At 60.1% G+C, this 26136-nt stretch overlaps 3 protein-coding genes across 13 annotated transcripts in view; all 3 read right to left on the minus strand.

The window, feature by feature from the left end:
* Positions 1-254: 254 nt before the first annotated feature.
* MBD3 (methyl-CpG binding domain protein 3) lies at positions 255-8534 on the minus strand. Of its 5 annotated transcripts, XM_081282786.1 has the most exons (7): positions 8296-8533; positions 6161-6184; positions 3774-3933; positions 3456-3593; positions 2463-2553; positions 1871-2048; positions 255-1219 (listed from the first exon to the last, which is right to left on the minus strand). In XM_081282786.1, the coding sequence occupies exons 1-7, from the start codon at positions 8307-8309 to the stop codon at positions 1009-1011; spliced, it is 816 nt and encodes a 271-aa protein (XP_081138912.1). In that variant the 5' UTR covers positions 8310-8533; the 3' UTR covers positions 255-1008. The 5 variants fall into 5 exon arrangements, with proteins under 5 accessions (XP_081138912.1, XP_081138910.1, XP_081138911.1 ...); XM_081282784.1 differs by lacking the exon at positions 6161-6184 and having other exon boundaries at positions 8200-8534; XM_081282785.1 differs by lacking the exon at positions 6161-6184 and having other exon boundaries at positions 255-1204; positions 8200-8531.
* Positions 8535-11182: 2648 nt separating this feature from the next.
* UQCR11 (ubiquinol-cytochrome c reductase, complex III subunit XI) lies at positions 11183-15044 on the minus strand. The gene is made up of 3 exons (XM_081282791.1): positions 14888-15044; positions 11927-12075; positions 11183-11430 (listed from the first exon to the last, which is right to left on the minus strand). The coding sequence occupies exons 1-2, from the start codon at positions 14935-14937 to the stop codon at positions 11955-11957; spliced, it is 171 nt and encodes a 56-aa protein (XP_081138917.1). The 5' UTR covers positions 14938-15044; the 3' UTR covers positions 11183-11430; positions 11927-11954.
* Positions 15045-18627: 3583 nt separating this feature from the next.
* The window catches only part of TCF3 (transcription factor 3), a 30744-nt gene continuing 23235 nt past the window's right edge, over positions 18628-26136 (minus strand). For 2 of the 7 annotated variants that reach the window (XM_081282781.1, XM_081282775.1), the window contains 8 exons: positions 25934-25992; positions 25779-25857; positions 24891-24964; positions 24530-24685; positions 24334-24457; positions 22289-22424; positions 21851-22086; positions 18628-19366 (listed from right to left, as the gene is read on the minus strand). In XM_081282781.1, coding sequence (XP_081138907.1) covers positions 19224-19366; positions 21851-22086; positions 22289-22424; positions 24334-24457; positions 24530-24685; positions 24891-24964; positions 25779-25857; positions 25934-25992 — 1007 coding nt within the window. In that variant the 3' untranslated portion in view covers positions 18628-19223. Of the gene's footprint in view, positions 19367-19609; positions 19837-21850; positions 22087-22288; positions 22425-24333; positions 24458-24529; positions 24686-24890; positions 24965-25778; positions 25858-25933; positions 25993-26136 lie in introns of those variants that run through there. The other 5 variants (XM_081282777.1, XM_081282776.1, XM_081282780.1 and 2 more) reach the window with 5 other exon arrangements.

Raw genomic sequence — 26136 nt, forward strand, 5'->3', positions numbered from 1 at the left:
CCAAGCAGTGGCCATTCCCTTTGCCACTGTGCCACCACATTACTCTCAGAGGTGGCTATTGTGGGGGCCACACCCAAAGGGCCAGCTCATTTCTCTGCAGCTGGACTAGGGCTCTCCCTGGCACCGCAAGGGAACCTGGGTGTAGCCTGGGTGCTGCCAAGCACCTGCACCGAAGCAGGGCAGCGGGTTTCAGAAAGCTGTCCCCATCACCTCTGCTGGTGGCCAAACAAAGGGTCAAACAGCCAAGTTCCAGCCCCATTTGTATCATCGATTTATTGAGGGAAGTGACACCCTAGGTGGCTGCTGGCTCTCGGATGCCCTCACTGGGGTCACCAGCCCTACCCAGCTGGGTGGCAGCACAGGACCATGGTCACGATGCTGGCCCAGAGCAGTGCTGCTCACACTGCACTGAAAGGAGGTGAAGCTGTGTTTCTGGAATATTTCCCTGGCTCCTGGACATGGCGACTGAAGGACCTCTGTGTGACCAGCTCCAGGGCACTGAGGGACGGGCGCGTCTGCTGGCACCTTTCCCATGTGGAGGAGCTCGGGGCAGAGACCACGGGGACAGGCTGGGGCACCACAGGCCTGAGTCCACACGCGGGGGCCCCCAGAGAAGAGCCATGGTGGAGGGTCCACCAGGCAGGGCTGCCCTCAGGCGCCCCGTGTTGAGGCCCAGGGGAGGAGGGGCTGTCCTCCTCCCAGACTGTGCCTGATTGCTGAGCCTGGTCCCCAGTGTGGCCCAGGGCCAAGTCTGTAGGTGGCCGTGTAGAGGCGAGCTGGTGGCCCTGCAGCACAGGGCTCTCAGGCAGGGCGTCTGCAAAGTATGGGGAGGGGACGCCCTCAGCAAGGTGACTTGGGACACGAGCAGGCCTAGAGAGGCGTGCTCCCAGCCGCCACCTGCACACCAGGCTGGGGTGCTCTTCCACTGACCCCACTTGCCAGCCAGCCTTGGCCTCAGGTCCCAGAGCCTGGCCTCGTGGTGGGGAGGGCATCAGCTGAGCACCTGCTCTAGACACGCTCCAGCTCCTGGTCTGGCTCCGGCTCCTCCTCTTCGTCCTCCTCGTCGTCGTCTTCGTCATCCACACAGGCCTTGTCCAGTGGCGCCTCACCATCACGGGCCAGCTCCTCCACGTGGGCCAGCATGTCGGCCATCAGTGCCTCCTCCAGCCGCTTCCGCACCTGCTGTACCAGCTCCTCCTGCTTCCTGGAGACACAAATGCTGGCCAGGGGAGGGTGTGGGCATGTCCAGCCCCAGCACCTCTCGCCCTCCCTGCTGTGCACAGAGCACCCTGCCATGGGGAGACTTGGGTTCCTCATCTGCCTCTGCACACTGAGGAGCTGCGCGCCGGCCACCCTGGGCTTCCCCCTGCTGGCTTGAGCCTGCCCTGTCTGCCACCTCACGGCAGCTGCTGCCACCACTGCCCTGCGCCCCGCAGCTCCTTCTGACCAGCAAGAGCATCAGCACCACCAGTGGTGCTGCCCACCCACTGTGCTGCTCCTCCTTCACCCCAGGTGTTTCCTTTACAGTCACTTAGCAGTGACCAGTGTCCAGCCATGATGTTAGGTAAGCGCCCCAGCTCCCTGTGCCAGGCTCAGACAGTGCCCGACCCAGGAGGCTGCCCTTTCTCTGCCCTTGCTTCTGACACCGCAGCTGTGAAGCCGGCAACCAGGTCCCCTGGCTCTCTCCACAGGCCCCTGCCTGGCCTGCACCCAGGATTCCAACACTCTGCACCTTGCTGTGGCCACTTCTGTTCTAAAACTCTGGCAACGTCAGCAGAAATGTCTAAGTTTTGGGGAAACTGGGAATGCACAGGTGCTGGGGGCATGGCTCTGAGAGACAGGTGCAGTAGGGACCAGGGCCACCAGCTACCTGATGTCCTCGTCAGTCACCATGAAGGCTTTGCACAGGGGTTGCGTGGTGTTCAGCCACACACCAGGGTTCTTCTCCACGGCGGCCGAGAGCTGCCCCGTGATGGGCATGGTGCTGGTGTGCAGGGCGCTGGCGATGGCCGACAGCAGGGTCTCATCCGTACAGCCTGGGCCCACCCCTAACAGGGGAAGAGGAAACAGCCGGGCAGGGTGGGGTCACGGGGCTGCTTGCTCGGCACCCAGATGGGGCTCTGCCTTTCTGCAGCCTTGGCTCTCCTCCCACACTCCCTCACCTGGGCACCATGCCTTTCACAACAGGAAGAGTGCAAGCCTAGCACACCGCTGAGCGGTGTGACAGTGACTTCAAAATGCAGGAGCAGACCCAGACATCCCTGCAGACCTTTTGGTGGACCCCAGGGCCTTGAGCATGGCAGGCAAGGGCTCTACCACCGAGCTACATCCCAGCCTTCAGCAAGTTCTTAAGACACCTGGGGGCAAGCAGTGTCCCCCGGGGTGCTCCAGAGATCAGAGAAGACTCAGTCTCCACGGCCACATGATGGGCAGCAGAAGCGGAGGGCTGGGGCTCTGCTCACCCTGCAGGCCTTTGGGCAGGTCCATGGTCCTGACAAGCTCCTCCGCGATGTCAAAGGCACTCAGGCCGCTCAGCTTCTTCTCCCAGAACAGCTGCCCAGGCGGACAGGACAGACAGGTCAGCCAGGCCACGGGGGTGGGGGAATGTGAAGGATGGGGAGGTGCGGAAGGGGGGGGGGACAGGACACACCAAACCAGGCAGGGCCAGGGGTTCCCATGACCTCCTCATGACACTGGGCCCCTGGGCATCTCCCCTGCCTGCCCCAGGCGCCTACCACGCCCAGACCTCCAATGGGCAGTGTAAGTAAGTACTCAAGACAGAAAGGTTTTCTTTTTTGCTGTTGTGGCTTTTCTGGCTACAGAACCCAGGGTGCTCTACCACGGAGTTATTCCCCAGCCCCTCTGTGTTTTCTATTTTGAGATAGGCTTTCGCTAAATTGCCTTGAAACAGCTTCATCTTCTCTCAGCCTGCAGAGTGCCTGGGACCACAGGTAGCCATGGCACCTGGCTGGTTTTTTTTTTTTTTTTTTAAATGTACCAGGGACAGAATCCAGACCTTTTTATTTACTTTTAAAATTTTGAGTCTGTGCAGGCCTCTGGGCCCTCCCTGATTAGTTGCTTAGGGCCTCACAAAATTGCTGAGGCTGGCCTTGAACTTGAAACCCTCCGGCCTCAGGCTCCCCAGTCAGTAGCTGGGATTACAGGCGTGTGCTGCCAGGCCCACCTGGGTTCTGCTTTTTAAAAAGCAGATTAGAAAGCCATTTATGTAGCATGCTGTTCTTTTGTAGTGCTAGGCTCCAAAGCCAGGTCCTAGAGCAGCTGAGCAAGTTCTGCCACTGAGCTACGGTGCCCACAAACTGAGCGATCTACTTCGGAACAGAGAAGCAGAAGGGAAGGCCGCACGTGGGGAGCTAGTTCCTGCAGAGCAAGGCTCTGGGAAGCAGTGCGGCACTCCCAAGGAAGCCTCCCTTTAAAAGTGGGAGCCACGGGCTCACCTGCCGGGGCTGGTCCACAGCCTTCTGTGGGTCGCTCTTCACCTTGTTGCTGGGGTGGTTGGTGATCTTGGTCACAGGCTGCTTAAAGATGGACGCTGTCTGCCGCACAGGCAGCGCTGTGTTCAGGTCGGGCTTGCCCTACAGAACAAGGTACTCCAGTAGGGTGGCCGGCTGGGCTCCATAGGCTGCCTGTGGCCATGCCCACCATGGCCAGCTTGGGGGTGGGCTCAGGCCCCTCTCCAGGGGCCACCTCTGCGCCATGCGGCCGCCTCTCCGGGCAGCACCTTCCCCAGTGGCGCTGGCACCACCCCGACTCACCTTGACCTGGTTGGAGGAGTCGTAGCGCACGCGTTGGCGGCTCTTGTTCATCTTGCTCATCAGCATCTTGCCAGTGCGGAAGTCAAAGGTGCTCAGGTCCATGGAGCCCCCCAGGTAGCGCGCCAGCTGGGGCTTGCTGCGGAACTTCTTCCCACTGGGGCTGCGGGCAGAGGCGGGTCGGCGCAGGCCTCTGGGCCTGCCAGACCCAGCTAGACTGCCAGGAAGCCCCTCGGGGACCCTCCCACCCCCAGGGTGGAGGGCAGCTGCCGGACAGTCACCACGACCTGCTGCACTGTGGTTCACAAGGAGACCAGCCTGAGGGGCATCCCTGGGAGCTGGCTCCTTTGGTGGTTACCTGGGTGGGAGGCTGTGCAGGGTGCCCTGCTCACTCCAGGACACCCATCTATGGAGTCATCTAGCTGTTTTGTTGTTGTTCTGCACTACTGGAGACTGAACCGAGGGGGTGCTCTTCACTAAGTTACACACCCAGCCCTTTATTTTGAGGCAGGTTCTGAATTGCTGAGGCTGGCTGAAAGCTTGCAGGATCCTCCTGCCTCAGCCTCCTGAGCGGCCGCAATTACAGGCGTGTACCACCACCTGAGTGCTCTGCATGCCACCTGCCACCACCCTACAGAACACCTACTGCAGAGCCAGCATCACCAGCAGGCAGCATGGAGAATCTGGCTGCTCCTCAAATGAACTAGCCACTCACTCCTGGACCTGGTGTGAAAACATGTCACATGGAGATTTGCTCATGAATGCCCAGAGCAGCATGACTCAATGCCCAAGGGCAGGAACAGCCCCAGTATCTGAATGGACGGACAGACACACACCTGCAGTGTGGATGGACCTGAGGACCTCATGCTCAGTGAGAACCAGACACACACACACAAGGCCACACAGTGTGTGACTCCAGTGACAGGGAACATCCAGAACAGGGGAGTCCAGACATGATGTGGCTTCTCGGGTACTGGGGAGGGAATGGGTGACTACTGTGGAGGCTGGCTTCCTGTTGTGGTGATGGAAATGTTACTAGTTAATGCTCATGGTTGCACAGCGTCGTGGTTAAACACCACCAAAGTGTGCACTGACCTGGATGTTTGAACTATATGGCATGTGGTATCTTCAAAAAGTCATTAAAAAGTCGTAAGAGCATGTATGGAGCTCACTAGGCCAGATGTTCAAGCACAAAACTTATACAAACTCAGTAAATAGCGCTTGTTAATAATTTAGTCTGAAGGCCAGGATGTGGCTCAGTGAAGTACCTGCTTAGCATGCATGAGGGTCTGTCTGGGTTCCATCCCCAACCCCAAGAGGAAGAGGGGAAAAAACTTTGTTTCTCCAGCAGAAAGTTTAAGGCCAGTCTCAGCAATTTTTCAAAACTGTCTCAAAATAAATAGATAAAAAGGGCTCTGGACATGTACCTCAGTGATAGAGCACCCCTCAGTTCATTCCCTGTGTGTGTGTTTTGTAGCTGAGATTAGTGGTGGCTCAACTTGTCCTTCTCCCCTGTAAATTTCTAGGACAGGATCCTGACCTAGCCCTGGGTAGATGCCAGAAAACAGGACGGCTCATGGTCCAGTCCAGCCAAGAGGAAACCCAACCCTGCAATCATGGAGGGAGACTCAGCTGCCCTCTGGCACAGCAGCCCCCAGCCCAGTGTCACGAGGCACTGGCCAATACACAGATCCTGGGAAGGTATGTTTTGCACTCGCAGGGAAACGGGATGGTGCACAAGGACCTGGTGGGGCTCCGACACATATCCCAGGACCAGGCACCAGGGAGGGCACTGGGGCACAGAGAACCTGTAAGTGCCTGGTGTCCCGAGGGATAGAGGACTCCAGAGATTCACTTCTGCAATTATGCTGTGGGCTGATGTCAAAACTGAGTGCACATGTCCAGGCTTTATACAGAAGCTGAGGCCCTGACTGGTCCCAGACACAGCCACAGAGAAGGAAGAGACCCCAGGAAACGCTTGCCCACAGTCCTTTCCTCCACTTGCCTACCTTCAAGAGACCGAGAACAGGAAAATACAGACACAGAACTCAGCCTAGTGGTTGCATACAGGGCTTGGTACAGCTAGGGGCTCAGGGCAATAAAGTTACAATGGTCAAGGGCTTCCTTCAGCAGTGATGAAAATCCTAGAACTGAGTCTGGTCATGGCCACACATGTCTGAAAACATGTGAACATTCCAGAACACCACTGACTTACACACAGTGGGTGGACGGTACAGCACATGAACTACGTCTTGTTAAGCTGAAAATGAACTGCAAGTAGACAGCGTAGCAGCTGCTCAACTCTGATTGTACAAAACTACCATGTTTACAGGTTAAGAATAACTTATGAATATGAATGTTATCAAATTTTTGAAAAAGATTATGCATACCTGTATTGACACAGAAAGATGTCCCTGGTTTTTTATTGAAAGAAAAGTGAACAGATTTAATAAAACCAGATACATGGGACAAAAATGAGCACAGAAGCCTGAGCTCTCTTATGCCAAGAGTGGAGACAGCAAGCAGGCCAAACCCCAAGACTGAAATCCAGGGTAAGGAGCACCCCAAACCTGCACCTTGGAGGGCAGCTCTGGAATGGTCAACTTCATTTCCTACAGCTAGATCCCTACATCTGGAGGACCTCAGAGGGACCCCAGCTGACCCCTAAGAAGCTTCAGGGTAGATGGGAATAAGAAAGGTGTGATGTGATCAGGACACTGGCCAACCTGACCTTGGTTCAGCTCCTGAACTGCAGCCAGCCCTCAGGTTCTGGGGCCTTGCCTAGGTGTCTCCTGTTCCCCTGTCATTTCCTCAGGGGGTCCTCCAGGGCTCCCCCAGCACCCCATAGATCCCTGCAGCTCAGTGTGGAGTGGTGGCTGGTGCTCTGACACCAGAGGGATGGACCCACTCTCCGTGCCAGTGCCAGCTCAGCGGCCGCCCCAGCCCAGCCCAGCAGCTGCTGCAGAGGTGTTAACCAAACAAAGGACCAGAGAGGCAGACACAGACCAGAGTACCAGTGTTCTTGGAATGGCTCTGGAGAATCCTGGCCTGAAGCCTCTTCACAGGCCCAAAAAACAGAACCCCAGGAATTTCAGCTTTCTAAAGAATTGGGGTGGGGGGATGAAGTCACAGGAGAGGGGACAAGGGAAATATACAGTGTCCCTCTGCTAGCAGCCCCATCATTCAACTCCTACACCTTTCCGGGTTGAAAGTCACACCTTCCCTTGCTGTCCCTACACTTTTTTGAAATCAGAATCTAAACATATCCTGATCCTGTAACCACACTTCCAAACACAAGCCACCCCTTACTCTACAGCCCAAACAGTGGACAGGAAAGAACCACAGTGCTCAGCTGATGAAGGGCTGGCTGGCCCTGGCTCCACACCTGCTCACCCATGCATTGGGAGCTGCACCCCCAGCACCCAGGCTGGCACTCTGCAGATGGCAGGCACCCCAACACACTGAAGACAAAGAAGGGGCAATTAAAAAGTGATGCAGAATCAAAAGCATCTTCCAGGCTAGGGCTGTACCTCAGTAATAGAGGGTTTGCCTAGCATGTGGGAGCCCCTAGAGTAGAGCCCCCAGCACCAAAAAGAAAAAGGGGCATCTTTCAAAATTAGGGAGAAGAAACACAGTACGTGATGGCCTGTCTGAGCAGGGATACTAGCAGGTGACTAATTCTTTGTTCCACCAAAGGGGTCCTTTCCTAGTCAAGACCAGCTCCTCCTTCCAATCTAGGGTTGAGGGCTCTCAAAAACACTGACCACCAGAAGCATCAACGCACTAGTCTTAAATGGGTTCCTAAGTAGCAGTAGTAGCATTCTCAGGCCTGGGGGTACCCAAGAGGGACAGTGGCCTTCAAACATTCCCAAAGGTGGGGTCCCCCCTCAAAAGCAGGGAATCCCAGTCACCCTAGGGAACACACTCCCAGGACTGAAACGGGCCCAGGACTGTGCATCTGGAAGCAGGTTAGCTCCAGTCCCCCGCAACGAGCACTGCTCCCCGAAATCCCGGCTTGGCCACCCGCCTCGGGCTCCGCGGGACCCGGGGAACACACCATGGGAGCCAGAGGGAGAGCCCAGCCCCCACCCCACCCGCCTCCCAGCGCGTCTGGCCACTGCCGGGCGCCCCTAGCCTAGAGCGCACGTTCCCCGCCGCAGCCAGTACAAAAGCTTCAGCCACCGGGTGCTAGGGCGCCATGCGGCCGCGCGCCACACGGCGCACGCTCACTGAGCCGCGCATCCGCGAGCACGCACGCGCATTAGGCCGCCGTGCGCTAGGCAGGCGGGCACACACGGTCTACGCACGCTCGCACGCATGACGCACGCGCGCGGCCCAGGCCGCGGCCCAGGGCAGGGGCGCCCAGGCCGCCGCAGAGACCGCTGGGAGGCGCCCGTTGGGGCCCTGCGCGGCCGGCGCGCTCATTCACCTATAGTAAAAGACATCCCTGTGGCCGGCCGACAGCCCCGACCTTCTGGGCACTTCTTCCCTCTCCCAGCCCTGCGGGAGCGCCGGGCACTCCCACCTCTTCCGCTCCATCACGCCCGGCTCCTCGGCCCGCCTCCGGGCCCGCTGCCGCCACCGCCGCGACCCCCGCTCGCCGCCGCCTCAGCTGCCTCCGCCGCCGCCACTTGCCGCGGCTGTTCCGGCCCGCAGGCCCCCGCCCTCCGCCCCCAGCCGGGCGCGCGCCGGCTTTGCCGCCCTCTCGGCCCCCTCCCCGCGCTCGCCAGCCCCCGCTCGGGGGGCCGCTCCGCCCACCCGCCCGCGGGGCTCGACTGCGCAGCCGCGGAGTAGCCCCCGCCCCGTGGAGGCGAGGCCAATCGGTGCGCGGCTCAGGGCGGGGCCGGCTGTGCGCATGCGCTCTTTGCTCTCGGCCCCCACGCGCTTGTTGGCCCTCTGTCCCGAACCTCAGAGCGCCTCGGTAGCGCGGCCGCTGAGGAGCCGCGGTGGCAGGCTCGTACCCTTCCCGCTCGGCCCTTCTCCACCCTCCAGACTCTTCACGAGCATCCAAGTCCTGCCAACGCCAAAGCTTTTTCGCGGTGCCGGGGCTCTAACCCTCGGGCTCCACCGCCGACGCAGTGCGCCTCTGAGCGCTCCTCCACCTGTCCCGTCATCTCGCCCAGAGGGGCCCAGGCCTGCGCGTGGGACCATCTCCCATCCCCTGCCCCACCCGACCAGGGGGATAGGAGGTGGAAGGGGTCGCTCTGGCTCGACGCGCGCCCAGGGGCAGGTGTTGGAAAACGGACTACCTTTCCTCCGCTGCAGCTGGTCTGCAGTCACCCGGAGAAGGTCCCTGGTTCTAAGGAGCCAGATGGTGGCGTTGGGCCAACCCACAGCTCAAAAGACGAAATTAACACGTTTAGCCTGAAGGTCTTAATTGGCTTCATGCGTGATTCCAGCACCGGACAGCCCCTCGTTCTGTAAAAGAACAAGTGATCCCACGGGCTGAGCGCAGGCTGCAAACCAGGAAGGGCTGAAGCACGCGGAAACGCGGGACTGGTCGGTCAGAGCCTTGTCGCGCCCGCTGATCACACTGGCTTGCTTGAAGTTTTGGCTGTTTTCTCTCCTGACCTCTGGGAAGATCGGAGTTTAGTTTTGGCTCCGTGGCCCTGAATCTTTTGAGCCTGACTCCATTTTAGTCTAAACTGTTGGGCCTCGAGTGTGCAGGAGTGCACTCTAAATCCCAGGATGACCTACCACCTCCAGGTCCTTAACCCCATTTACAGATCCCTTTGCCGTGGAAGGTGCCGTGTCCACAGGTCCTGGGATTGTGACTTGCACCAATTGTGGGGCATCATCCTACAAGCCCTGAAAAAGCTATAACTGGACAGATGCACGTGGGAGGGTGTGGGAAGACAGATGGATGATGACAGGGACGTGGGTCCCACTCAGCCCCCTCTCCTCTACCCACAACAGCCTTTGCTCTGGACAGTGCTGCCCTGGGGCAGATGGTTTCTCTCTCCCCACACCAGGAACTTGAGGGGTTCAATGCTCTGCAGCTCACTGGTGGCTCAAGACCCAGAGGCCCATAGTGCAATGGCAAGTGGGGCGGTCTGGAGAGGGGCCAGTGCTAGTGTGGAGACTGTCTATGCCGCGGACTGTGGTTGCCCACCCAGCACAGCACGTGGTGAGATGGGTAGGATGAGCCCTGTCAGCCTGCAGGGGAATGTTTTTCTTTGCCAAGTTGCTCACTCCAGGGCTGGGTCAGGGTGAGCAGAGGGTGGGACTGGAACACCTGTGTAAAGCATGGAAGCGGATCAGTGCTGGTGAGCAAGCAGAGCCATCTGAACCCTGCCCTTGGCTGGCAGGAGTGTGAGAGGGGGCAGTAGTGCTGGAGACCAGGGACTAGGAAACCTGGCAGCTCACTCCTAGGCACAGACCTAGGACCTGAAAGGAGAGGCTCACACAGGCTTGTAGGAAGTCTCACGGCAGCCAAAGGGCAGGAACAGCCCAAGTGTCCACCCACACCTGGAGCATCACTCAGGCATGTGGAGTTGCTGCACTGGGGACAGACCCCAAGGACACTGTGCTCAGTGGGAGAACTAGATACACAAGGTCACATTGCTGAGTGTGATGGCATGCTCCTGTCATCCCAGTGACTCAGGAGGATCTCAAGGTTGAGATCAGCCTGGGCAACTTCACCAGACTGTCTCAAAATAAAAAGAGCTGGGGATGTAGCTATTATGGTTTGGAGGTGAGGTGTTCACCAAAAGCTCACATGAGACACTGCAAGGTTTGGAGGAGAAATGATTGGGCTATAGCCCTGACCTAATCAGTGTGTTGATCCCTGATGGGATTAACTGAGTGGGAACTGGAGGAGGTGGGTCACTGGGGATGTGGCTATGGATCTGGAGTGTGGAGTCTCTCAGCTTTCCGACCACCATGTGCGCTGCTCCCCTGCACCAACTGTTCCACCATGATGTTCTGCCATACCTCGAGCCCCGAAGAATGGAGCTGGCCTTCTCGGGACTAATACTGAGGACTGTGAGCCCATAAACTTTTCCTCCTTCACAGTTGTTCTGGTCTGGCTGGAGCTAGAAGTGATGGGAATGGTGGCAAGAGACTTCTGAGATCAGGTTGTAAGAGGACAGTGGCTTCCTCCTGACTCTCCCTGAGGTTGCTCACCTTGGGGAGCCAGCACAGCACACTGGAGGCCCACCTGGTAGGAGCTCTGGCTTCCCACCCGCAGCCACAGCGCACACAGCCTGCAGGTGGCTCCTGCAGCCCCCACTAAGCTTCCAAGGGTAGCCTGGCGTGTGTCCTGACTGCAGTGGCAGCACCCTGGGCCAGACCCACCCAGACACATGGCCCTAAACTCGTCCAGGAGACTGTGTGTCTATTTGATGCCCATGAAGTTGTGGGGTTCTCTGTCAGGGCAGCGGTAGAGGAACACATCACACAGTACCAACCACTGAATATTTAAATATTTTAAGTACTCAGACAATTTCTGCCAGTCATTGGATAAGCCTCCTAGATTTGCAAAATTATGGAGTTGGAAAAAGCCCTGGTCAGGCAGGCCTCGGGGACTTCAGTCGGGGAACTGAGTCACAGCACGACCGAGACCCGGGCAGAGTAGTCCGCAGAGCAGGCTGATGACCCTCCAGCCATGAGGTGAGTCCTTGCATCCATCCTCTGGGCTTGGGCTGCTCTGGACATACACCTGGGGGTGGGGACAAGGCAGGGTGAGTGGCCAGGGACACCAGCCACCAGACACAGTGAAATGGAAGGTGGTTCTGGGCTTTATGGCCCAGGTTCATATTGGCTGCATAACCTTGGCACTCAGTCTGCATCTGTGACGTGGACTACCACATGTGCAACAGGCCATGACAGAATCAAAGTGGTCAGCACAGTGGACATGAGCAGCCCATCCAGAAGTCCAGCCTTAACTTCCCCATCTGTAAAGTGGGGCCTCCCACCCTGCCCCAGACTGGGCAACCACTGCCCAGCTCCAGATTGCTGGGGGTTGTTGAGTTCTGAGGGGCACCCCCCACCCCCAGCTGGGCCACCAGGCAGAAGTGCCCAAGCTCTACCCTCCTGCAGGGCTCTCCAGGACAACCCCAGAAGCCTGGAGACCCCACTTTACCCTCCAGCAGCCACTTAGTCCACCCACCCAGTGCCACTAGGCTGAGGGTCCGAACACCCTGGTCATGACTCACCAGAGGGGTCCACGGAGGGCCAGCTTAGCTAGTCTTCCTTCTTGAACTTGCCGTTGATGTAAGGCACCCAGTCCAGAATCAGCCGCCAGTCTGTGGCCCACACCAGCCCCACAGTGCCCACAGCGCCCCACATGCTGGCTGTGGGCATCCTGTGAGAAGAGTGGCCATTAGGCCCTGCCTCAGACTCTCCCTTGGGACCCACCATGGGCACCTCTGACCCCAAGCCACCCTCTGTCAAGCACCCCTGTGGGCCAGCCTCTGCCCAGAGCTGAGGGCCCCCAGGAGGGAAAGGAGGAAGACAAGGCTGGATCCTCAAGAGCACCAGACCTGCTGCCTGCCAGCCGACAGGAGGCCTTGGCAGGGAGCAGCTCCCCTAGCCATGAGTGCGCCATGCCAAGAGCCATGCTGGAGCTGCAGAGAGAACTGTGCATCAGAGTGGCCCTGGGGACCCTTGCCTCATCGACCACCCCACCCTATCTGCTTTCACAGTGAGAGTCTACCTCAGGCATGTGCATGCGCTGCTGGGGATGGAGTCTGGGCCTCGCACACACCAGGAAGTGCTCAACACCAAGCAACCCTGGCACCCCAGGCAAATCATAATTGTACAGTTTACGGGTAACAAGGTGCTGTATTGATGCACATGTACAGCATGGCAGGGCCAAACAAATGACATGCAAGGGTTCATCTGGAGAGTGCTGCTGCTGAAAACCAAGTTGGTAACCACCATGGCAACAGGTGCTTCTTCAAGGCAGGCACCTTGAGCAGGCAGCTGCTCACTCACTGGCCTGCATCTTAGCAGGACTGAGGGAGACCCAATGATTTCACCACCGTTTCTCAGGGAGAGAGACCAAGCAGCGGAAGGGGGAGTCGCTTCCCTGAGGACACACAGCCAGGGAGGTTCGGAGCCCTGGCATTCCAAGGACACACTCTGGGCCAGTGCAGCATGTGCCTAAGGGTTCCCAGGGCTATGCTTGTGTTCTGTGGCCTCTGAGAGGAGGACAGTCGGCCAGACCCACATGCTCCTGCCCTCGCAGCACAGACCCAGGAGGCACTTCCAAGGAACAGAAGGTGTGAGGGTGCACCATGAGTGCCCACACTCCCCATCCCACCGACTGGGCGAGGCTGGCTGTCCATCACCTCCCAGCGGCCACAGGGGAGAGCCTGGAAGAGGGACTGCAGCAGCAGACCATCAGATGAGCAAGGGTTTAGCCCAGCGGTGCCCGAGTGCCTGTCCTGCAGAGACTGCGCGACACTCAACACTGCCGTGGGAAGCAGCTAACCTTGGGAGCCATTTGTCACGCAGCAGTGGATAACTACAGAAGGTCTGTCCCATGGGTGGTCTGAACCCAAGTCCCATGTCTATGGGTCACAGTAAGCCTCATGCCTGGGATGTCAGAGAGGGATGAACAACCCACACATAGACACCCCTTGCCTCAGGCTGCCTCACTGAGACAACTCCGCTCACTGTACATCTCAACAGAATCAGATTGCGGCAGCCATGGAACCTAGCAGGGCCACGGAATGGTGGGACTCTTTCCTCCTCAGTGCAACTGTTATAATCATCACAGCAGCCTTTTTGTTTTGCTGAGTTGACTGGCTTCACTTAACCCTAGGACCCCATGGACCTGCACAATGCAGGAGGAGTCCATAAACCTGACCTCCACGAGCAAGGAGGAAGGACACAAAGAAGATAGCCATGCTGACCATCCCGCAAATCCTCCTCCCCCTTCTCAGATCAACACATCAGGGCTTGGCGAGTGTGTGACTCAGTAACCAGAAATCCTCATGTCCTGTGTTAGACACGACCCCTCCTGTGGACACCTGCTTCCTGGCCTCTCAAAGCCAAAGGCCAGTGAGACGGGCTGCAGCCCCTTCCTCCTCCACCTGGCTATTTTAGATCTGCCTACACCACAGATCTTGTTTCTTTTACTGCACTGGGGATTAAACCCAGGGGTGCTGGTCCACTGAGTTACATCCCCAGCCCTTACAGGGTCTTCTCAAGTTGCTAAGGTTGGCCTCAAACCTGTGACACTCCTACCTTAGCTACCAAGGTCGCTGGGATCGCAGGTGTGTGCCACCACGCCTGGCTTAGATCTCAATTCTTTTATTTATTTTTTTAAAATTTTAGTTATAGAGATCTTTATTTTCATGCGGTGCTGAGGATTGAACCCAGCGCCTCACACATGCCAGGCAAGCGCTCTACCACTGAGCCACAACCCCAGCCCCTCTCAATTCTTTTTTTTCCAATTCTTTACTTTTCCTTGCCGACCTAATGCCAGCACACAGTAGGTACTCAATAAATGCATAGTGAGTGAACAAGACCGTGAAGGAGGCATGGTTGTCACTCTGACCAAGCACAGGAAATAGGACAGTTGTACCAGAGAGATGAAAGGCTGGGCCCTCAGCCTGATGCCAGGATGGCCTTCCAACACGAAGCAGTCTCAGAGGTCCAGCTGTGGAAGCCCCAACACCCTGACGGGAAAGAACCCTTGCTTCTTAACACCCCAGCTGACCGCTGAGGCTGCTGGCCAAACGCTCAGCCCCATCCCGGCTCCCAGGGGAGTCACCCCACCCTGCCCACCTCCCACACGGGATCAGGGCTAGGTGCACTTGTGCGTTCCATGCATTATTAAAAAGCATCGAAAGGGCAGGAGGAAGCACGTCCGAGGCCAGCCCGGGAAACTTGGCAAGACCCTGTCTCAATAACATGCAAAAAGGGCTGGGGTGCGGCTCAGTGGTGGGGCGACTTGCCCAGCGTGCGCCAGGCCGGGGTGCAGCCACGGGGCCGATAAAGAAATAGGAGCAGACAGGCGGGTTCGCCCCGGGGCGCCGCGGCCGGGGGAAGCGAGGCCAGCTGCGGCTCGGCCGCGGGCGGAGGCGGGTGGTCCACCCGTCCGAGGTCGGTTTGCCCTCGGCCGCCGGCACGGCCGGGGTCCGGGCCCCGGCGGGAGGCGTCCTCACCAGTTCTTGGCCAGCTGGAGGTAGCGCGGGCCCAGGAACCTGGACAGCATCGCTACCAGTCCGCACGCTCAGGGTCACCGTGTCCCACGGCGCGCATGCGCCAAGACCTGGCCGCCCTTCGCCCGACCGCTGCGCGCGCAGGCCCGGAAGGCATTCGCAGCCACTTCCGGGGAGCGCCGGTAGGTGGACCGCGGTGGGCGGGGCTTTAGGCCCACGTGACCGGGGGCGGTCGAGCTCACCGGAGCGGTTGGGGTCCCTTCTGCGCAGCCGCCTGCGGCTCCAGTGTGGCCTGTAGCGGCCCAACGGTGACTTTGGGCCCCGCAGCATCTGCCTGTGACTTACAGCGACGGAAACCGACCCGACGGGGAAGAGGCGCGCCCAGGAGGGCGGGCACTGAACCCACTCGCAGGCGGGAGGGGTCGTCTTTGACTCGCCGTGGGAGGGACTGTGGCGAGTGGCCGTGCCTCCCAGAGCCCCAAGGGTGCATCCACTTGTTGCCTCGAGGCCCGAGGGAAGTCTTTCCGCAGGTTTTCTGGCTTTGGTGCGGAGTGCGGAGTGAGCCTGAGCCCGTGCCTGCGAGGCAGCGCTCTCCGGCCGAGCCGCCCGCCCGCGGGTATGGCTGGAGGGCGCTGGGAGCCTTCCTTCCCGCAGCACAGGGAAGTCTCGGGCCCTCGCAGCCGAAGCCGGCCGGTGCTCCTCGTCGTCAGCCTCCCGGCCTTGCGCCCCTGCCTCCAGTGGCCTCCAGCGGCCTCCAGAGCCCGGCCCGGCCCGGCCAGGGTGCTCAGTAACCCCCGCCTTCCAGCCCCACCTCGTGCACGCACACCCCCGAGGAAGGGGGGCCCGCCGCCGCCGCCGAACCTGGCTCTCGTCACCAAGCCCTGCCTCCTTCAGGAAGCCCAGCACCTGGATAGAATGGGAGAAAGGCTAGAGGACCCGGCTCTCGGCCTCTTGGGGCCTGGTGGTTTGGCAGTGACCCCGTGGTTTGGCCTGCTCTGCCCTGGCGGTCGGGGTCCTGCCTCTGCCCCAGGCCAACGGACCACAGGCTCTGCCACAGTGTGGACATGATTGCCCTGGGGTTTGGGGTGCTTAGGATTAGGAAGCACTTGAATAAGACTGTGTCCGTTGGTGGGGTGTAGAGGCCGGCATGAGGCCTGTTGAGGGAACGGGGAGGGTGCTGGCTGAAGGAGGGAGCAGGGGTCAGGCAGGGTGCTCTGCTGCGGCCCGATCCAGCAGTTCTTGAAGGCCTGCATCGCTCCTCCTGGCTCTGCTGAACGAGGAAGCCTGAAGGCAGCAGTCTCACTCCAGAGGCAGTTCTGTCCCAAGAGAACTCCGGGCCGTCTGGGGACACTGGTGGCTGTCACGATGGGGGTGCCCTGGCATGGAGTGAGTGGAGGCACGGAGCTGCTCAGCATCTTGCACTGCCCTTGCCGCACACCAGAGAAGAACCAGTCCCGAGAAGAATGACCCGCAAACGGGTCCCGGTCTCAGCGCTCACTCAGTTCCCCGCCCGCTCCTGGCGCCACTCCTCCCTCTTAGAGGGCAGGAGGCTCCGAATGGCTAGCCCCTGGGGCCACCCCTTCCAAGGGGTCGGGTCAAGTTCAGCGGTGAAGGGCACAGACAGCAGGAGCCCCAGTAAGCAGCGGAAGGCGGAGGAGTCTGGCGCAGGGCCCCAACAAGCCTCCGCTACAGCCCCGCCTCCTCGAGCGGCTTTGCAGGGGTCTCCTTCTGAAGAAGTGGTAAACGCCCCTCAGGGGCTTTAGGGAGCCTTGGGAGGTTTTAGCGGAGAAATGGCAAAGCCCACCTTTTCTTCCAGTACTGATGATTGAACCTGGAGACACACGTGCTAGTCAGGCCCCTGTCACTGAGTCACATTCCCAGCTTTTTATTTTTATTTACAATCCTGCCACAGCCTCTTGGGTAGCTGGGATCACAGGCGTGTGCCACCATGCCTGGAGCATGCCCACAGTTCGAGCAGCAGACAGGTCGAGGCTAGAGGCAGGGGTCCCCCTGAGAAGCCAGCTGGAACAGTACAGGGAGACGGGAGTTCTGCAACTCGCATCCTCGGCTCGGAGCCCTCTGGGAGCCCAGCATCCCGATACCCAATCTCCTTTCCAGTGCAGGTTCCCACCTTCCCTGCAGAGCTTTGGATGCAGCTGTTCCCTGGGGGGTCAGTGGTACACAAGCACCGGACCACTGGGCAAGCTGCTCTCTCTTGGGGTAGGCGTCAGGGGCACCAAGGGTTGAAGACCAACCCTCCTGACCCCTTCTCCCTTGTCAGCACATCACACTGGACAGACTCGGGATGGCCAACATCAGAGGTGTTATAAACAGGACAGGACTCCAAGTCTACTCCAGACAGGATCCTTTAAAAATCTCAAATAATCTAGCCAACTGAGCCAAAAAACAATGTTTTTTTTGTGGTACTGGGCCCAGGGCAAGTGCTCTGCCACTGAGCTGTGTTCCCAGCTTGTTTTATTTTTTATTTTGAAATAGGGTCTTGCTAAATTCCCCAGGATGACCTCCAACCCTCCAACTTGGGATCCTCCTGCCTCAGCCTCCACATAGCTGGGCTGCCAGGTATATGCCATGCCTGGCTATAAATTTGTTTTCCTTAATATATTGTAGTTGGGGCTGGGGATGTGGCTCAAGCAGTAGCTGTGGACCTTCTCTCCCACCGTGGTGCTTCCTCTCATGCTGAGCTAATCTCAGCTTGGAAATTGGATGAGACCTCAGGGTCTCCTCAGCACCGCCCACCGGACCCATGGGCAGGACTACAGGCAAATAAAGGGTAAACCGTGGCTGGCTTCCCGTGAGGGTGCTCCCAAGTCACCAAGGCGCACGGGAGTTCCCAAAGCCAGGCCACTAGACCACCCCAGTGCCCTTGGGTCTCCAGGCCTTGCCCTGGGGCCCAGGTCCCCAGCGGTCTCAGGAGCAACCGGGGGTACCCAGGATGCTGGTGTGCAGAATGCAGACAACTGGGTTCCAGAAGGCCTGTGCAGGAGGTTACCCCATGGTTGGACAAGTGACACGTCTGGGACTGGGGGGCTGAGATGCTGTTTTGGACCCAGGACAGTCCCAAGCCAGCCAGGACCAACTGGTTTCCCCAGCTACTGACAGGAGACCAAGAAACAGTGCATGGTGAGACTGGGTGAGGGACCAGGAGGCAGGTGGGCCCCAGGGTGACTTTCTTGGGCACAGGAACCCTCCTGTGTCTCACTACACAGCATTGGGTTGAGGGCAGCTGGCGCAGCCATAGCATACTCCTGGATAAGCTCCGGCCATCTGTCCACACCAGGGTGGTCATTTGTAATGTGGCCAAGGGCCAGAGTGGGGAGGGAGCTTGTCCTGTTCCAGACTCCCAGGCAGCAGCCCCTCTGCCAATCCAGAGAACAAGCTGTGGCTGCCAACACCATCCTCCTGGGCTGTGGCCTCCATGCAAGATGTCATTAGTCCCAAAGAACCCCGTTTCAAGCTGGGGACACGGCTCAGTTGCATGTACATGGATATGGGCTTGCACACCTAAGGCTCTGGGTTCAACCCCAGCACCCCCGGCATGGAATCCCTTATTTTAAAGATGTGCTGGGTCCCCAGGGAGATGGCACAGAGCCTTGGGGATAAGGCAGGTGGGGAGAGCCAGGTTGAGCCACCCTGAGGAAGAGTGGTGGAGGGAGCCCGTGGGGAAAGGCACAGCTGCCAGAGGGTGTGGGGAGGTGAACCGCAGGTCGACGCTGGTCTTGATAGGACTTTTAATAATCTGGTTGATCATAAAAGGCACTGCTGACGTCTAGAAACAGCGAGACAAGACTTTTATACCAAAAAAAAAAAAAAAAAATGCTTACAAAACATATGCAAAAGAAAGCTTAAAAAAAAAAAAGACAGAAGGCATCCTCCTAATTTTCTTCTACATTAAAAAAATCTCATAACTAATGTTCTTTTTTATTTTCCTTAAAAAAAAATATTATGCTTAGGCACGATTTGCTGGTGGCTTCTGAAGAACAAGCCAGGTTTGCACAGCATCACCCTCGACGGAGTGAAGAGTTTCGGTTCTTCCACATTTTACATAGTTAAGGCATAATTTTCTTTCTGACAAAGTGTACTTTGTTGCTTGCTTTCTGGTTTCGCTCAACTCCCCCCACCAATGCTCCTGTGGCCCGTCACGGAGCCAAGATGGACTTCTGGATCTGCAGCAGGGAGGTGGGCAGCCGGGGGTGGAGCAGGCAGGGCATTCCCTTCAGAGCCCGGTGGGTGCTCCTGGCTCAAGGGTGGCAATGTTGCTCCATGCACCCCAATCCTAGAGTAGGAGAGTGAGCTGGTCCCTCGTCCAGCGGGGCCATCCTCACATGTGCCCGGCAGGGTTGTGGGCCTCACTCAAGCCAGGGTGGGCGCCTGAGAGCACCATCTGGGGGTCTCCGACCACGCCTGACACCTTCTCCTCCTCTCGCCGCTTCAGGCAAGCCGCCTTGGGGTTCAGGTTCCGCTCTGGGGAGAGGGAGAGGGCTGTGGGAAGAGGGTCCCCAGAGGGCCGCGAGCACTGCAGGGGTGGGCAGGGCCTGCACGCCTCTGTCTCCTGGGTGAGAGGGCCGTCAGGGATGCAGGGGCTGCCGAGACCAGGAGTCCAGGTGTCGCGGACGGCAGGGTCCTGCTGCGGCCACAGGAGGACCGCGGGTTCAGGCCTGCCCAGGACCCAGGTCTGCAGGGGGGGAGGCCGGCCTGGGGTCCTACCTCGCACCTGCTGCTCCAGGCCCAGGATGACCTGCACGGCCTGCTGCAGGATGAGCAGCTTGGTCTGCGCCTTGTCCGACTTGAGGTGCAGCTGGCACATGCGCCCCAGCTCCCGGAAGGCCTCGTTAATGTCCCGCACACGCACCCGCTCCCGCGCGTTATTGGCCATGCGCCTCTCCCGGTCCCTCAGATCCTTCTCCTCCAAGGACAGCACCTCTTCTGTACTGCTGGGTCACAGCACCGGGGCCTCTATTAGTGTCCAGCCTGGGCAGGCCGGGTAGGGCCAGGTGTGGAGAGGGTGCAGCTGGCTGTGTGTGTGTGTGACAGGCCAGTGCTGGCCTAGCGCAGGTGACACCTGGTGTTGGCATAGGGCAGGCGAAGGCTACTGGTGCACAGCTGTGAAGGTGAGGATGCTGGTATAGCTGAGGGTGACGGTGTTCGTGTGGTAACAGCTAGTGTGGGACGGCATGTGGGTGATGGCTGGTGGTGGTGGAGGGCAGTGTATTCACACCCACAGGGGTGTGACCTCGGAGGCTTGTGGCTGTGCCCTTCAGACCCAACTAGAGTCTAGGCTGTGTGTGGAGAAGGACCAAGGCCTGACTGTCCCCAGCTACCAACATGATGGGAGGCCCTGGCTGAGGACACTGAACCCTGGCTACTCCACCACCCCTCCTGGCTGCTCCTCCCAAGACGACGACCTTCCCACAAGAGCAGTGCCTGCTGGGTGACGGCGCACTAGCACAGCTTGGCCTGCCCAGGGGGTCAGGCCCAAGGGAAGTGAAACAGTTCACCCTGAGATCCCTCCCACTCCAAAAAGCCCCTGAAACGTGCGTGTTCCCTTGGTGGACTCTGGCTGCCCCAGGCTGGGCCGGAGGGGCCCTCAGCTCTGAGCCCTTCAAAGGACCTGCCTCTGGGTGAAGAAGGGGTTCCAAGTTCCTGGGCCAGAGGGCACCAGGCTTAGCACTGAGCCCCTCACCATGCCAGAGTCTGGAGCAGACCAGATGACCACCTGCCAGGGTGCAGTCCTGGCCCAGACCCAACACGCTGTGTGGTCTGGACCCAAGACCTCACTTCCCACGCCTTGGTTTCCTTCTTAGGACAGTGGGTGCCAATCACCCATGAACCCTGCTGCTCTGACTGGCTGAGACAAATACAGAGGAAGGCGCAGCCCACCGACATCACAAGCAGGGAGCCTGAATCTGACCAGGACTCCCGGAGAGGCCTTTTTTGCTCCTCTGGGGGAGGGCTGCCCTCCCCCACTCCCTGCCTCCCTGCCCCCTGCCTCCTGGGGCCTGGGTGGATCCCTTGGGAGGCAGCGGCCTGGGGCCCAGGACAAGCGCGCAGACCAAACTGAACCAGAGGCTGGCAAGCCCTGGTCCTTTCCTTCCCACAGGCCTGGCAGGCTTGGGGAGAGGAAAGGCTCTAGGCTGCAGCCACGGCCATCCTGGGGTTGGGCAGCAAGTGCGAGGTGAGGAGGGGCCACCAGTGGGGAGCAGAGGACGCAGGGCTGGGGTGGAGGGGACAGCAAGAGGCAGAGAGCAGAGAGGTGGGCTTGGGCACGTGGGCAGGACGTGCACACCGCCATGGAGATGTGGAAACTCAGAGCTGAGGGGACAGAGGCCGGGCCGGGACTCTGGCTCCGGTCCAAGCGACAGTGCTGCAGGAAAGAAAGGGTTAACAGGGCCACGCAGGAGCAGAAGAGGTTAGGGAAGCAGCTGCCAGCAGCAGTGGGCACTGAGCCACTGGGAATGGGATGGGCCTTCACCTTCCTCACCCAGCCCTGGTGGCCGCCCCCCTGCAGACAGGGAAACTTGAGCCAGAGGAGTGGGGTCAAGGACTCATCTGCTTAAGCCAAATGGCCAAGAGCGGTTTAGATGCCAGCTTGGCCTCTGGGCTCCAGGGCACGCTGGCCCTGAGAGCTAGGCTCTAGGCTTCCTGAGGAGGGGGTAGGGTGGGCTGTGGCCCCTGGGCTAAGGAGACAGCCATGAGCAAAATACCCAGGTCTGCACGACCCGAGCCCAAGAGTCCGACCCTCCCATCCCAGGACTGGACCCTGGGGTCAGCAGGGGGAAGGTCCTTGCAGGGAACAGGGGGCTGGATGCAGAGGGTGGCTCCAGGAAGCGAGGGTGGTGACTAGGAAGTCACCGCGAAGGGAGGGTTGGTGCCAGGAAGGGAGAGCGAGCAAGGGCGGAGCGCGGGAGGGGGCGGCGCGCTGGGCGCTGGTGGCCGCGCCCCACTGACCTCGCACTTGCTGCTCCAGGTTGAGGATGACCGACACGGCCTGGTGCAGGATGAGCAGTTTGGTCTGGGGCTTCTCACTGTTGAGGTGCAGCTGGCACATGCGCCCCAGCTCCTTAAATGCCTCATTGATGTCCCGGACCCGCAGCCGCTCGCGGGCGTTATTGGCCACCCGGCGCTCCTTCTCCCGCTCGGCCTTCTGCTCTGGGGGGAGAAGGTCGTCCTCGTCCTCGTCTGGGCTACGGGGGAGGGGGGCCGGGGGCCAAGGGAGACAGTGAGGAGGGGGCGGGCGTGGCCCGCGACCCTCGCGTGGGCGGAGTGCGTGTGCGCTGGAGTGCGTGTGCGCTGGAGTGCGTGTGCGCTGCTGAGTGCGTGTGCGCTGCCGAGTGCGTGTGCGCGGAGCGTCCTGCGGGGGCGGCAAGGGGCGGGGCGGGCTGGCACCTGGTCCGCGTGCGGGGGCCCTTGAGCTCCTTCTTCTCCTCCTCCGAGTTGTCCGCCACCGAAGTGTTCTCTTCGTCCTCCTTCTCCTCGCGCTTGATCTCGCCGGTGACCACCGCAGCTCCTGCTCGCCCAAGTCCTGCAACAGGCCTGGCATCAAAGGCTGTGGCCCGGACAGCAGTGGCCTCCAAGATTACCTGACCAGCCCCTCTGACGCTGTCATAGGTCTTTGATCTCAAGGAAAAACAACAGCGACAATGACAATGACCACCCCCACAACAAAAAAACAGAAAACGGCGACACACCAACCACCCCGAGCTGGGCCTCCACCCACACCAGAGGCACCAGCTCCACCAGAGCAGAGCCGCCGGGGAAACGGGCTTCAGGACTCTCAGGAGGGGGCAGGTGAACAGGTCCGGGGGACCCTGGAGCGGCGGCCAGCTCGTGGTGGAGCGCTTGCCCAGCACGAGAGGCCCTGGGGCCTAGCCCTAGCATCCTAACCCACCAACAAAAAGCCAACTCAAGAGAACGAAAAACGGGGAGGCACTTCAGGGCTTTCACGCCGTCCTCGCACAGAGGCCACTGGTAACAGCTGAGCTGCCAGAGCGCACACCGGAAGAGCTCCTCCAACAGCATCAGCAGGCTGGCGCAGGCGCGGGCTGACAGCGGGAGGTCAGCCTCTGCAAAGTAGAGGGATGGCAGTGCACGCGGCCCCACCCAGCACTGCAGGAATCCCCGAGCCCACACACTGAACGGTATCCACATTTAGAAATGAGTGTGTGTGTGGTCTCCCTGCCTCAGATGCCCAGACAATGAGAAGACAGGCAGGCACCAGGGGACCCGGCTCAAAATGACCAGAATACACCAGAATGAAAGTGTCACACGCAGACAACATGCATGACCTGCATAGCCAGTAATGGACTGCTCTCCAAAACACACAGAGCACCCTCGGGTCAATGCAATGGGAGGACAAGTCCAGAAAACAGGGGCCCGGCCCAGATAGGGGCTCTGCAGGCAGAGCTGCCCCTCTTCTCCCCTTCTGTGGAGCTGGGGTGGAACCCAGGCTGTGGGCATGCGAGGCGAGCACTCTGCCAGCTGAGCCATGTCCCCAGCCCAGGGAGCCTCCTTCACCAAATCAAGAAACACCGTTCAACCCGGTGAGGCAAGAATGGAGCTGCACATTGGGACGTGCCGTGCATGGATCGGAGGCTGGCACCTGTTTGAAGAAGTGGAGAGGCACGCCAGGAACCAGGTGCAGACCAAGCCTGTACGACACCATGGCCGCGGTGTTCAAACACTAGGGCAGCAGAGTGCCTCCCTGGACTCTCCCTGAGATGCTGCAATTGAAATGGCAGCTGTGGAAATGTCCTGGGGTTCAAAAAACCCAGGGAGGGGCAGGACAGGACCCTGGGGAGGTGGGACTAAGGCCAGGGCTGCCCCAGCACTGTGGGCACACACTGGGTGGTTCTCTGGCCACACCCATGACATGGCCTCCGGAGGGCGCCCCTGAATCCCAAGCAGGTCCAGTCCTGAAGAGCTGCCGAGGTCCTCCCTTCCTGGGCTCCAGCAGCCTGGCAGGCCCCAGCCTTCACAGTCCTGCCCGCACTCGGCCCGCACCTGGTCTGTTCCCCAGTCTCCAGCTCACTGCCCACAACAGTACCGGGTACCCAGGTGGTCAAGGCAAGGCCGCCACATCACGTGCTGAGAGGCCTGTGCCAGCCCTGCTCCCCCCAACACCACCCACCAGCAGCCTGTGTCCCCAGATGCCCGCAGGGGTCCCACCTGAGGAGCAATGCAAGCTCCCCGCCCTGAGTGCCAGGTCCAACCTCCTGCCACAGCGTCCTCAGCAGCACACGGGGCCCTGGAATCCTGCATCCGTGGCCACCGTGGACATCTGGCAGGGCCACAGGGCCACACCGCAGCTCTGCTCAGGCTGGGGAGACTGCCTGGCCCCTGGCAGCACCGTCCCTGGACTACCCGAGCCCACACTGCAGAGGACAGCAGCGGGGTGGGGGTGGGGGGACAAGCAGTCTGGTGCCTGGACTCACCACTATAGGAGTCAGGCGGCCGCGGAAGGTCAGGCAGGGTGCCAGGCTGGCTGGGCAGAGCAGTGTGGTTGTGCAAGAGGCTGGTGCTGCCCGCAAGTCCATCTTCAGGATGGCTGCCCCCCACCTGCAGATGGGGCAGGGGTGCCGTCAAGGTGGGTGGCCCCAGCCCCACCCCCCACCCCTGCCGTAGGCTCACCAGGCCAGCGTGCCGACCACCCAGTGGCAAGGGGCCCGCGAAACCAGAGGCCAGTGCCCCGGGGCCAGGCAGCAGCGCATGTACGTCGCTGGCTGTGCCCACGGCATGGCTGCGGAGCACGTGGATGGCCTCGTCCAGGTGGTCTTCCATCTTGCTCTGTGGGGCACAAGGAGGGTGTGAGGGGCCGCTGCGGTCCTGCCCAGGAGTTCTGCACACTGGTGGGCTCCACCCACCTCCAGCCCAGACCCTTCCTCACAAGCACTTCCTGGTCACAGGGCTGCTGTACCCTGCAGTCCTGCTGCCTGGGGACGGGACAGGACAGACAGGCCACCCACCCCCACGGCAGGGCAGGGTCACTCACCAGGCCTGGGAGACCCCCGTCATAGCTGGGCGATAAGGCACCGGGGGCCCCTGCTCGGGGCCACTGCGACGTCCCTGGAAGGGCAGGAGATGTGTGGATGGGGGACAAGCATCAGGGTGTCCTTGGACACAGGTGAGCCACAGCCCTGGGGATGGGGCATTCCCAACAGCTGGGCATCCTCTAAGGCTCAGGGTGGCCACTTGGGGATGCCCTACGCAAACAAAAGCACAGGGAGGGCATCTTGGCCCCATCGGGCCCTAGCCAGCTGGCCCGCCAAGCCCACCAGCTTCCATCAGCAGCCAGTGCCTTGGAGGGAGGCTCTTCCATATCCTGCCCCACATGCTCTGAGCTCCAGCAGCAGTAGGGGAAGTGGTTAGCTCCAGGAGAGACTGGACAGGTCCAGGAAAAGCCTGGTTCCTGAGGTTTCTCACAGGCAGAGGCGAGGACCAGGGGTAATGTTGGCACAACCACCCAGGCCAGCCAGAAGGCCCCAGCACTCACTTCCTCTTGTACCCAGCTGATGCTGGGCACAACTGAACAAGGACAGAGGTGGCACGGGCCACAGCTGGCACCACCCGCTCTCCATCAGGAGAGCAAACAACAGCGGGCACAGTTCTGAGCCAGAGGGTGGCCTGGCTCCTGGATGCAGACCCTCCGCACCCGCCTGGTGGCTGCAGTGTGAGCCACCAGGTGCCACCTCTGGGCCTCATTCACACAGGGCCTCTCATGTGCTCGAGGATACCTGCAGTCCACCTCCAGGGAGCCCTCCTGGCCTGCTCAGGGCACGGCTCACAGCAGGCTCTGCCCCATCCAGCCCCTCAGCCCGCGAGGCTGCGAGACTCCAGGAGAGCAAACCCGTGACCTGTGTGGGTCCAGGCCCCCACTTACCCGGCAGGCCCTGCGGGGAGCCCACAGGGGTCGAGGGGCTGGGTGAGAAGGTGCTGCTGGAGTGGTCCGGGGAATAGATCTGTGCAGCAGAGGAGCGGGGTGTCAGAGGCTGGCCGGCAGCGTCCCCAGCCCGCCTCCCTGGCCCCACGCCTCACCGAGGCCAGCGCCTTCCCAAGGGCATCCCCAGAGCTGCCGGCCGTGGTCCCACGGGAGCCTGTGGGTGGAAAGAGGCGAGGGCCAGCCTCGAGGTCAGGTGTCCCGTGTGAGGAGGCCCCATGACACCTGCCATGCTGAGGTGAGGCCCTGGGGACCGCAGCAGGACTTGGAGTGAACTGGGTCCCCAGCCCCTGTGTCCCTG

This window comes from Spermophilus citellus, assembly GCF_964194105.1.
Source record: "Spermophilus citellus genome assembly, chromosome: 3".
In the NCBI taxonomy this organism is placed as follows: domain Eukaryota; kingdom Metazoa; phylum Chordata; class Mammalia; order Rodentia; family Sciuridae; genus Spermophilus; species Spermophilus citellus.